The 12,610-nt window shown below is 54.3% G+C and overlaps 1 protein-coding gene across 1 annotated transcript; it reads left to right on the forward strand.

Annotated features, from left to right (window-relative positions):
• Positions 1 to 435: 435 nt before the first annotated feature.
• On the forward strand, positions 436 to 10,078 carry LOC122386702 (transmembrane protein 94-like). The gene is made up of 4 exons (XM_043376156.1): positions 436 to 667; positions 4,503 to 7,608; positions 7,868 to 8,383; positions 8,742 to 10,078. Exons 2-4 carry the CDS (start codon positions 4,657 to 4,659, stop codon positions 9,345 to 9,347), a joined length of 4,074 nt encoding a protein of 1,357 aa, XP_043232091.1. The 5' UTR covers positions 436 to 667; positions 4,503 to 4,656; the 3' UTR covers positions 9,348 to 10,078.
• Positions 10,079 to 12,610: the final 2,532 nt, after the last annotated feature.

Consider the following 12,610-nt stretch of genomic DNA (forward strand, 5'->3'; position numbering starts at 1 on the left):
CTGATTCTCTACAACAAAGCACGAGTAGTGGTAGCACCGCCTCTCAGGGATTGGGATCAGTAGGTAGGCATTTTCCGCCTTGGGCATTTTCTTTTCAAAATGTCTAGGTACTGATGCCTAAAATGCCTGATTTAGAGTTCTATAGCCTTATAGATTCCTGTAGTCATGAATAGTACTTTTCCACATTGTATATAAATACTTTTACTTTACTTGTACTTTTCCAGGCTGAGGCTAGGTTGAGGTGGTTTTTATTTCAAATGACTGCCTATGAAATTTTCAGTTGTATTTACATACGGGCAGAATATATAGACTGATTCATATTGGTTAATCCTCAAAAGCTTGCAATGGGGGCATTCCTATTATCCACAAAAAGATTATCCGATCTTTAAAAACTTCTCGTTTGGCAGTAAGCCAGTGCTTTGCAATGCATTTGAAGAAAAAACCTAAAAAATTTGTTCAGTTTTCTTCCTATATGTGAAACTCACAAAAGTGCCAACATTTCATACATTTTGAGTGTCACAGCCTGCAGGACTCAAGATGCCAAGATGGGCCAGGGCAATTGCCCCAAATTGAAACACCCTCAGGCCTCACTGTCACTGGATCTGCCAGTGTTAACTCACCTATTTGGCTTCAGGCTTCCTGGGTGGAGACTTGCTGAGGGAGCCAGGTAATATAGACAAGGAAGAATCAATCATGAGAAGTCAATGTGCCAGGTTACTTCAATCTTTCTTGTAATACGATAGAGCAGAGTATGGGTGCCATGGGTGTGTTTCTCATTGTACAATTAGCTTTTATATGAAAACATAGTTTCAATTGAGACAGCCGATGGTTACATTTCTATAACTACATGCTAGATCCTGTGATGTACATGATCCATGCAAATCAAGACAAATTACTCAGGAATGGTTGTTGCCCAGTGCTGGTCTGGCCTGTTCTTGAAGCTGTCAACAGTCAGCTTTGGTCACACCTTGCAGCATAAGGGAGTTCCAGTGCTGTACACTGCATCTCAAGAATGTCATTAAGTGAAGGTGAAAAGGAAAGTTTTCAATACCTCTACATAAAATAAGGTGGATTGGAAGCTGCTAAAAGACAGCAAATTCCAGATACATCATACATATATCATGCATACATATAAATCTTACAAACTGTACTACTGATGGGGTAAAGATAATAAATATCACATCAAGTAAAATACTGGGCAACAACCTCAGTTCGAACGGACCCCCTTCGTTTTTTTTTTTTTGCAAATAACTCATGTAAAAAGCGGCCGATCGCGACTAAACTTTCAGTACCCTCGCGTTAATCAATTTTACACCTACCCTGAACATTTCATGACCCTAACCCAAATGACCTTTGACCTGTGACCTACTATTTGAGACCATGTTTGGCCGGAATCGCGATTCTGCGTATGTCGGCTCGCATTAGCCGCGCGTTTGCAGTCTTTTCGTGGTTTCAAGTGTTCAAAGTTCAAACATATGATAGGATGTTGCCCCCATGCATTAGGGTGAGTGTTAAGGTCACCTGAAGGTCAGGTCAGGTCATTGACCTTTGATAACCTCAGTTCTTTTTTCAAGTTACATATTTCTAGGCTAGTTTTTGGAGCTGAATTCGAATTTAGCAACCATATGAACATTTATGAAGTAGTTTTGGCGCCTTTGTAACATGTTACGAAGCTGTCAGAGGTGGTTGACACCTACTACGAATACCTGGCAGGACCCTACTGGTTGACCTGACCTGACCTGACCTGACCTGACCTGACCTGGCCTAAATGCATGAAGACATCATCTGTGATCAAAATTCAAAATTAACATAATATTCGTGATCAGCACCCCGAAAAAACTCATAGCAGCCACACTTTTCGACGTTTTAAGATGAGTAAGAGGTCCCGATTTTCCCGACTTTTGGGTCATTGACCTGACCTGGAAGGTCAACCAATGACCTAGGACCTTAAAATTGGTTATCATCGGCTTCCTCTCGTCACGGGCAACACGCTCGTTTTTTCCGCGAAACTAGCGCAATCAGGGGCGAAACGGCAAGGGGGGAGTCCAACGGACCCTCCCTCCTTATACGTTGGCGGCTGGAAAAACACCAATACGGGCGAGGGTTAATCTTAACCCTCGCCGGCACAGGCCATTTTGCGTCCTTCGACGGCACAAGGGGGGTGTTGGTACGACCCCCCCTCGCATTTGGCCCCTGATCGAGCTAGAGCTTCGCGGAAAAAACGAGCGTGTTGCCCGTCACGAGAGGAAGCCGATGATACCCAATTTTAAGGTCCTAGGTCATCGGGTGACCTTCCAGGTCAGGTCAATGACCCGAAAAACGGGAAAATTGGGACCTGTTAGAAAGTCGTAAAGTGTGGCTGCTATGTGGTTTTCCGGGGTGCTGATCACGAATATCGTGTTAGTTTTGATCAGAGATGATGTCTTTAAGCATTTAGACCAGGTCGGGTCAGGTCAGGTCAGGTCAACCGTTAGGGGTTGTGACGGGTATTCGTAATACGTGTCAACCGCCTCTGACAGCTTCGTAACATGTTACGAAGGCACCAAAACTACTTCGTAAATGTTCAAATGGTTGCTAAATTCGAATTCAGCTCCAAAAACTAGCCTAGAAACATGTTAAACTCGAAAAAGTGAACCGAGGTCACCCGAGGTCACCAAAGGTCAATGACTTGACCTGACCTTCAGGTGACCTTGAAACCCACCCTAATGTATGGGAGCAACATCAAATCACATGTTTGAACGTTTGAAACCACGAAAAGCTTGCAAACGCGCGGCTAATGCGAGCAGAAATACGCCAAATCGCGATTCCGGCCAAACATGGTCTCGGAAAAGAGGTCACAGGTCAAAAGTCATTTGGGTCAGGGTCATGAAATTTTCAGGGTAGGTGTAAAATTGATCAATGCGAGGGTACTGAAAGTTTCGTCGCGATCGGCCGCTTTTTACGCGAGTTATTCGCGAAAAACCTTAGGGGGGGGTTGCATCAACCCCCCCCCCCCTGTGCCGGCGAGGGTTTAACTTGCACTCTGTCTTTACAATCGCGGCCTTTGAAAGATCTGATTTGTTACCTATGTACAGTGTACACCTTCAATGGTCTGCTTCTAAATGTCTCCCATAATAGGTAAAACAGTTGTTTAAGTGAACTTTTCAAGGCACCAGCATGACAATGATAATCAGTGCTTACAAAACTGAACAGACAACAATGAACTGGTTGGTTGGCTCTCATGGGTTGCATAAACAGATGCATTTTCTGCTAGATACACATAAATAAAGTTTTAAGTAATTTTTCAAAATTTATGTGAAAGTGATCAATAATGTGCAGACGATTCCAGATTTCACTTTCCACATCAATTATTAAGCGAGCGAAGCGAGCGAAGTCTTTCCTTATTAACGGAAATTTCTGAGTATGAGCGGCCGGCCGTGCGGACGCTTTTGCGAGGCTTATATCTCAGCAACCACTTGACCGATTTACACGCGGTAATTTTTATAGGGTAGCATCATTCCTTCTACCAAGTATTGGACTATTCCCGATGCATGTGGGTGACCCCTTATGCACGTGCCACGTGCAAAACGAAGAGGTGTCAGTTTTGCAATTGTTGCAATATTTCGGTAACTACTTGGCCGATTGCGCTGAAAGTTGGCATGTAGGTAGGCACTATTGGTGCCAATCGGAATTTCTTTTCTTGGAATTCCAATTTTTGTCCAATTCCAATTTGGAATTTGGACGGAATTCTTAACATTTTTTGGAAATTAATCGGAACACAAGGCCTTTAAAATTTTAAATTTTAAAACGGAGGCCTTTAAAACGCTTTTAAACACTTTTAAAATTTACGCAAAAAATGCCAAAATCGTTAAAAATTGGAATAGCCCCCGCTTTGGACAAAATTGGAAATTTACTTGGCAATTTCTTGGAATTGGATCGGAATTGGAATTGAAATTTCATGAAATTGGCACCACTAGTAGGCACCCACTAGGCACTGCATATCCATATGCCAGAGTTGGGGTGCTGCTGCACGTGCGCACGTGCTGGGGTCATTTCCAGATCTCGAGAACGGCTCGACCGGTTGCTCTCAAATTTGGTACACAGTTAGGGACCGGATAGTAGGGTGCCGTGCACAAGTCAGTTGGGACCCATTTTGCACGTGCGCACGTGCAGGGTGCCGCTTCCAGATCTTGAGAACGGCTGGGCCGATTGTGCCCAAATTTGGCACATCTCTAGAGACCGGTTAGTAGGGTGCCGTGCACAAGTCAGTTGGAGGTACCCTCTCGCAATTTCGCACGTGCAAGGCCCACCCTCTCGCTCGCTCCGTTAGTCGCCCCAAAAGGCGTTATACTGGTGATAATAATGTCTACAACCATGCCTTGCTATCCCAAATCCAAACAATTAAAAATTAAATAATTTGATTTTCGTTTTCTAGTACCTACCTTTTTTTGCTAACGCAAAACATTTCTATTGCTCATAGTATGGTAGCGTGCTTATTAAATGCTGCATCTGTGTTTTGCCAGGTCTGTGAAATAGCTGTTTGAGCGCAGTGCCCCGCGTCTGGCGGCAGCCCACCTCCTGCTGTATGGAACTGGTCGGCCCGCTCGGCTACTACCTGCTGGTGCTGCCGCTCACGGTGCCCATGCTGATCGCGTTCGCGTACTCGGCCTGGATCGGATGGCGTCTGTTCATCAACAACTGAACGGCGGCGGCAGTGCGCGCGATGGCCTCAGCACGGCCGAGGCGCTGCGCCGACTGCGGGACGACATGGTGTCGGCGCTGGAGGAGCGGCGGCGCGGCCAGCGTCGCGGCTGGCTGGCCACCGCCGCCCTCCAGCGGCGCGTCTGGTTCTCCTGGCCGGTGCTGGTGCTCTCGGCGCTGGTCGCCGTCGCGCTGGTGACCAGCGCCGCGCTGGCCGAGGACGGCGGTGCTAGCGAGGCGGTGGCCGCCGCGCTGGTGCTGGCGCTCGCCGCCGCCAACGCCGCCCTGTCCGTGTGGCAGCGCGCGCTGGCCGACGGCGAGCTGGCGGCCAAGGCCGGCCGGCTGGCGGAGCGGCTGGGCCGCGCGGCGGAGGCCGCGGCAGAGTCGGGCGGCTGGACGGAGGCCGAGTACCCGCACCTGCACGCGCCGCCGTCTCCCTGTATCGGCCTGCAGTGGACGTACCGCGACGGCCGGCTGGTGAACCTGCCGGCCTCGCTGCTGACCCGCGGCGACCTGGTGGTGCTGCGACCCGGCGAGGCCGCGCTGGCAGACGTCGAGTCGGTCTCTGACGAGCCGCCGCTGCGCCTGCTCCGTCTGGAGCAGTACGTCCCCGGCGCCGGACAGCGCAGTGACGAGAAGCTGACGCACCCGCGCCTGGTGTCGGCGCTGCCCAACCGCCGGTTCCGCGTGCTCTCCTCACCGTACCTGGAGTCGCTGCAGCTGGCGCTGTCGGCCGAGGAGCGGCCGGCGCCGCCGCCGCGCCGCGAACTGGAGCGTCTGCTGGCGGCCGTCCTGATGGCGGCGCTGCCGACCGCGCTGGTCTCCGCTGTGCTGGTGGCGGTGCCGCTGCAGCTCTGGCTGCTGCCCGAGACGGTGGTCGGCCTGTCGGCGCACATCCGGCTGCTGCTGCAGCGCATCTGCGGCTGTCTGCTGCCGGTGCTGCCACTGCCGTGCAGTCTGGTGCTGGTACCGGCCGCCTGGCTGGCTCAGGCGCGTCTGGTGGCTCTGGCGCGCGAGATGCGACAGCCACGACCCGACGACCGCCGCCAGCTGGACGTTCTGGACGAGACGAGCGTGCACGAGCACGTGGCGGCGCACTGGCGGCACGTGTGGCCCGTGCTGCGCGACACGGCGAGCGGTCGGTGCGACAGCCTGCCGCACACGGCCAGTCTGCTGTACACGCTGGGAGCTCTCACCTCGCTCTGCTGTGTCGACAAGAAAGGCGTGCTGAGCTGGCCGAACCCGACCGCTGAGAAGGTGGTAACGGTGCGTCTGAAGAGCGGGGGCGGCGACGAGCCGGCGGCTGCCTCGGACGGTGCCAGCGATGTCTCGGACGCCGACATCGACCCGGTGGTGTCGGACGCCGCTCTGGACGTGCTCGATCTCACCCGCGACAACCCGGCCGAGCCGTGGTCGATCCAGTTCGACGACCCGCACTGGCGCGACTCGCTGTCGCGCCTGAAGCCGATCGGTCTGGCCGTGCTGGTCAACACCTGCAGTGACCAGACGCTGGCCGACTACTGGCGCTTCTGTCGGCATATGGTGTGTCTGGCGCACGGCGAGGCCGACCTGGTGCCGGTGCCGGCGCGGCGCTGTCTCTGCCAGCTGGCCCGGCAGATCGGGTTCAGTAAGCGGGCCGCCGACGCCTTCCAGCTCGAGTCGCAGATGGCCTGCTACAAGCACCTGAAGCTGGACCCGGTGCGACGCAACAAGCTGACACGCGCCTTCAGCTTCAGCAAGATCCGCTTCCCGTACCCGCACATGAACTCTGTGATTCTGCGAGAGCTCTATACTAACTCGCTGCAGCTGGTAAGCCAGGGAACTGCCGACCTGGTGCTCGACTCGTGCTCCGACTTCTGGGACGGCACCGACGTCATTCCTCTCTCAGAGGCGGACCGGCGCCGCATCCTCGACTTCTACCACCGACACTCGGTCACCATGTATTGCTCAGCGTTCGCCTACCGACCGCTCACCTCCCGTGTGGCCGTGGAGCTCAGCGAGCGCTACCTGGAGTTACCCGAGCAGTCGGGTCACATCTACCGGGCGGCGCGCTCGCCGCTGCCCGGCCACGGCCTGTCACTGGACACGTGGCCTGACAAGCCGGTCCATCCTCAGTACATGTCCACCGATTCACTCTACGGCTCTGAAGTGGTGGACGTGGACTCCACAGAGGGCCTGATTCAGGTGCAGTGTAACCAGATCTTCACCGGCATGGTGACGATGCAGTACCAAGCGCTAGCCGACATGGTGCGACTCATTGACCACCTGGAGAAGGCCTGCATCCGCTTCGTCCACTTCAGCAAGGAGAACGAGTTACGATCGCGCGTCTTCAGCGAGAAGATGGGCCTGGAGTCGGGCTGGAACTGCCACATCTCCCTGCTGGACGACGGCTCACACCACGGCTCGTGTGCGCCCACCGGGGACATGGTTCAGCACCCCTCCGTCCGGCGCCTGGCCTCCAACGATAGCGCCGACTCGCGCGCCGCCGCTGGCCGCACACTGGAGCGGCTGCGACCGCTGAGTGTGTCGGCGCCCTCCGTCATAAACTTGGACGTGGACCAGTCAGCCGATAGTGAGGAGGAGGAGTGCTGCCCGGCCGGCGGCGGCGCGGGCGACGGGTTGGATCAGGCGGACGGCCGTATCCGCGTGCAGAGCGAGTGCGTGTGCCCGGCCACGGAGCCGGGGGGATCGGTGGGCTCGGTCGAACTGCTGGAGGAGCCCGTGTCGCCGGCCGCCTCCCGCTCGGCCAGTCGGATCACCGACAGCAGCGATCAGTCGGACCCGGTCAACTTTGACATGAGTAACCGCGCCAAGCTGCCGAAGGGGATCGCGCAGATCCGGCCGCACCTGGAGCACGTGGACAACGTGCCGCTGCAGGTGTCTCTGTTCACTGACTGCACGCCGGCCACCACGCGCGCCATGCTCCAGGTCAGCAAAGGAGGGGTGACGAGATTTGACTTGTTAGCTTTAGTAATTTTATATGTTCATACAGGGCTAGTATTTCGGTTGTTGAGTGGAATATTAGCTATCGTAAATCGTACTCATGAAGTTGTTTTACTTTTAAACTGTAATAGAAGCTCTGATGAGTACCACTTTCTGTCTGACTGTCCGTTCGCAACCGGTATCGCCATTCCAGCTCATCTGACCGACCCCTGCCGTCCGTGCGGCGCCCTGTCCGGTATTTCAGATAATGCAGGAGTACGGAGAGGTGGTGTGTGTGCTCGGCTCCTCGGGCAGTCCGCAGAACGCCGGCGTCTTCCTGCAGGCGGACGCCGCGCTGGCGGTCCGTCCGCTGCACCCGCAGCTCTGCTCCATGATGCCGGAGCCGGGCTGTCCCTCTGGTGACCCCCACACCGCCACCGGAGCCGACACCACCGCCGCCGGCGGCGGGCAGGGTGACGGCGCCGACGGCGAGGCCGGCCGCCAGCCGCTGCTGCCGCCGTCCCTGTCCACCGACGGCCCGGTGGCGCTGGCCGAGCGGCTCGACTCGCTGCCCTGCGCGCTGACGCTGCGCCGCGATGACGCCGTCTCGCTGACGCAGCTGGTGCTGGAGGCGCGGCACCTGGTGCAGCGGCTGCGCACGGCCGTGACTTTCTGGGCGTGCCAGGCCATCACCCTGGCGGCGCTGGCAGTTCTGAGCTCGGTGCTGCTGCTGCCGCCGCCGCTGCCGGCCGGACACCTGCTCTGGATCACCTGTGTGCAGGTCAGTTGGACGAGAGGGAGGAAGGAGGATATGGGTCATCTGAGGAGTGTCAGGGATCGGCAGCTCCGTCCGAAACTACCCGTTTGTGGAATACTTGCTCGATTGTTATTGTAACTTCGATTTTTTTAGCTGCCGGTACAAATTACCGCGGGAAAAGCAGTGAAAGGATTAATTGCCGATTGCTGAAGTACGTGAAGCATCATCCATTTAAGCGTTTAGCGCTTTAACTACTCTAATTTCCGCAGTGTGCGCCTAAGCATAGCCCTCGTTTTGTGTCCAGTGTAGGCTGGCACTAGCTGTCCCTTGTCCTCTCCTGTACCCTTCCTTCGCCTGACCGTTCACCTGTCTCTCGCTCCAGCTGCCGGTGCTGTCTGGCGCACTGCTGGCCGCGCCCGTGGACAGACGGATCATGGACGAGGCCCAGGACCGGTGTCAGTCGGCCGTCACCTGGCCGCATCTGGTCTACGCCGGCTGGTGCTACGGCCTGCGCCTGCTGCCCTCGCTGCTGGCCGCGCTCGCCTTCTTCGGCCTCAGTCTGCACTCGGTGTGCCCGTCCGAGTCGTGTCACTACGTGTACCCGCCGACCGAGCTGCGGCCCATCCAGGACGCCCTCCTCGTGCTGATCGTGCTGTACGCCTGCGTCAGCTCGGCCGGCTTCGTGCACCGGCGCGCGCAGCTATGGCAGCGGTGGCCGTGCGCGAGCGTATCCTGGAGCGTGGCGGTGGCTATCTCCCTGTTCCTGGCAGTGGTGTTTGTGCTGCTCGACTGTGCCGTGTACGGCCAGCAGCTGGCCTGGCCGGTGGCGGCGGCGCCGTGGCTGGCGGCGGCGGCACTGGCCGGCCCGCTGCTGCAGCTGCTGGTCACGGAGCTGGTGAAGCGGCAGGAGTTCAAGTACAACATTCGCTACCAGAAGCGGGCGAGACTCGAGTTCGACACCAAGCTCGGCATGAACTCGCCCTTCTGAGGCGGCGGCGTACGAAGACAGGCAGCGATGTCGTGGCGCCGTGTCCAGGCGACGGGTGGGCCATGTGCGTTTTACGAGCCGGCGTTCCTTGAGGCTACTTTTGCTGTGGAAAACGTGCGTGTTTTGGAAGCCACTGTGGTGCAGAATTGCGGGTTGTTGATTGTGTTCATTGTTCACTGATCGGAGAGAATTACCTGTTGTCGACAATGGCGGCAGACGGCGGAGAAGGAATACTCAGGTTGTCGTTAAGTAGGCGCCACTGTGACTACCAGCGCGCGGGCTAGCCGAGGTCATGTTAGATGACTCGGTAGGTACGCATCTTCCAATAAACGTGCATGTCCTGTTGACCGCCACTTTTAGAAGCTTCTCACTGCTTATGCTATTGTAGCTAATTTTCTTCTCTTAGAGCCAGACGCGTGAGCTTATGTTTTAGTCGCTTTGGCATTTCATGGTGGTTAGTATATGCTTTGTGTCCTTTTTTCCTCAAGCTGGTTAGATGCCGCACTATTTCCGTATGTGGAACGCTCCCTGTTGTCGCGACGCCTCAGTGTTAGCTGGTGTCTCCCACTGACCGTCCCTATACTATGCTGTCTAGAGTTATAGTGGGCGTGTGCAATTATTTGGATGGGCTGTTTTGATGTGCTCAAGTATTGTACTGAAATGTGATAAATGTGTGAAGACATCCGCACTATTTTCGTAAGGTAGGTGCTCCAATATATGTTTAGAACGGACTTTGATGTTTAAACCAACCGATTGGGATGACACGTGGATGACATGCATCACGTAAAGACTATTTGGAATGACTCTGCAGGGCGCAGGCTGGGATAAACTATTTGAAATCGGTGATGGTGTCAGTTGCGCCCTTTTCACTGGGAAGTATGGACACAATAGATCTGGCAACGTTTGCAATTGCTATCACACGATCCTGTCGCCCCGAACTTTCAAAACAAGCAAACACGCTTGAATTACACGGAGTCTGATTTTGCTCGATTTCAATCCCACTTCAACGCATTGTCGATCCCCCATTTACGGTAGCTATGCGGAGCCCAAGAATAGCATTGCACAAAAGCTTATTATTTACATCATACTTTCACAGGCCAAACAATAAAGATTCCTAAGTTTGTCATGCTACATTTTCCGTGTGTGTGCACCAAAGTTACATATCATTCACCGCATTATTATTTGGCAGTCTCATTTTTTAGGAGCTTTCTAAAAGAAAAACGAGATCCCCAATCAGCTGATCGGGCCTTGGTAACAACTGGATTTCCATTACGTCATGGGTGATGATGTCACACCACGGGTGACGTTTCACTGCTGCTGCTGCTGTCCACGGAGGGCAGCGTTTGTGAGTGGAAAACAGTAGCAAAATTGTAAATGAAGGCAGTATTGGCGCTTATGCTACATATGAAATTTATAACAACATATTGATATTAGTGAATGTTTATTTTTGTTTCTTTTCATAAACCCTCCAGTTTCCAGAGTCTGCATGCAAAAGTTCTGTTATTTTAGAGTCAAGCTATTGTACTAAGGGATTTATTTTGGCAATTTAGTCATGTGTTAGGTTATAAGGCTGCAGAAACTTTTAGTTGAGGTTGGTATCCACTATCCAGTTGCAGCTATAATTGTGTCATATTTTGTATCATTTTCTGAACATGAAACACCTACCTATATGAATTCAATTATTGTGATTGTAGAAAAGCAGTAACCCTCACATTGCAGCGGGGACTAGATCAATTGACCACACTTGTTATACAAAAAGCCTGTTTGCCATCAATTTTGGGAATTCAAATTGGGTATTGGTAAGGTAGACGTAGCACAAGCTGCCCCATGCACGAGAATGGGTCTTTCTAACCAAACCTTACCTAACCTGACCTACAACCTACAGCCTTAAACCTAAAATTTATAACCTACGACCTAGTCCTACGGTATGCCGTATGGCATATCACGACAGCTTGTGCTACGTCTGCTATCATGACCCAACTTTGTTCCAATTCATACCAACTTGGGATGACAGTCACTGCAGGTGTGTGCTGACCATGCAGGTCTTTGTTACAATTGCAATTCTATTGTGTTACAGGTTCGGAGTGCACTCCTAGCTTGCTTGCGTGCTCCAGCTTACCCTCACCCCTGTGGCCTGGAGGGAAACAGGAGAATGGACTCTGTTGCCAAGGAAGGGAGTAACCTCATCCAAGTACAAGTCTTTATTGACATACAGTAAGCCACCAAGCTGCCAACAGCAACAAGTGCCTGCACCATCCAGGCCTGGCCAGCCAGTTGGTTCTGACTGCTGACAAGTGGCAGACTCCCACTTGCGGCAACCAATCAGCGACTGTGAATGTCCACCAGCTATCAGCCAGCAACTGGACCGGCTCTACCCAGTAGCGCTACAGTCAGGCAAGCGCCCTCTCGGCTAGCCGGGTGCAATCAGTGTGTTGATCATCACTGCGGAGCTGCATTCTGCCCCGTCTGTTGGGAGGAGGACACCCCGTAGCATATTCTCCTGTGCTGCTCGTTCCTGATGGGCACTCGGCATTGCCTGCTGGATTCTGGAATCCATCAACCCCAGCATGGAGGAAGTGCCGAGCAGCGACGTTGCGGCCCTGGGGGCCGCCCACAAGTCCCTCCAGACCTGTTTCCAGTCACCGTGGCCGAACTGGACTTCATAAACCAGCTAGGGGTCAGGGGAGCCACTGGAGACTCTGGCCCTAAGCTCGGTGCATCCGGCCCGCATGCAGGAATACCTTCTGCCTGACTGAGACACTACGAGTCGTCCCTCCCTCAGCCCGGCGATGAGGAACTTCAGGGGACTGTCCTGTCGGGAGTGTGAGGCGTTCTTCTGTGTGGTCCGTCATAAGCAGCTACGGCTCACTCCTCAGGTCGTTCCTCGCCGGCTGTCAGATGACATCTTGCGCCAGCGGCCGACCGTGGCGACACTTGGACGGTGTTTCACGGCACTGTGCTGCAGCGCGCTGCGCGCAGCGGTGTATTGGGTCTCCATGGAAACATCAACAAACTCGCACATTCGCAACGCTGGAACGTCGAGACGAATTCCTCTCAAACGCCACACCAATGCAGCAGTGCATGGCAGCGCAGCGCCCTGCAGCTCGGGGCCGTGAACCGCCGCCTTGACAGTGTCTGCAACCCGCGACCTCGAGACCGGCTCGCCATCTGGCGAGGTGTGCCGAGCGCCACCTGGAGCAACTGCCAGCGCGCCACGGCGGCGAAGCCGAGTTCCGCCGCTGGACCGCCCGCGCAATGGCCAG

The sequence above is a fragment of the Amphibalanus amphitrite genome, unplaced genomic scaffold (genome assembly GCF_019059575.1).
Source record: "Amphibalanus amphitrite isolate SeventyFive unplaced genomic scaffold, NRLGWU_Aamphi_draft 000259F_arrow, whole genome shotgun sequence".
In the NCBI taxonomy this organism is placed as follows: Eukaryota; Metazoa; Arthropoda; class Thecostraca; order Balanomorpha; family Balanidae; genus Amphibalanus; species Amphibalanus amphitrite.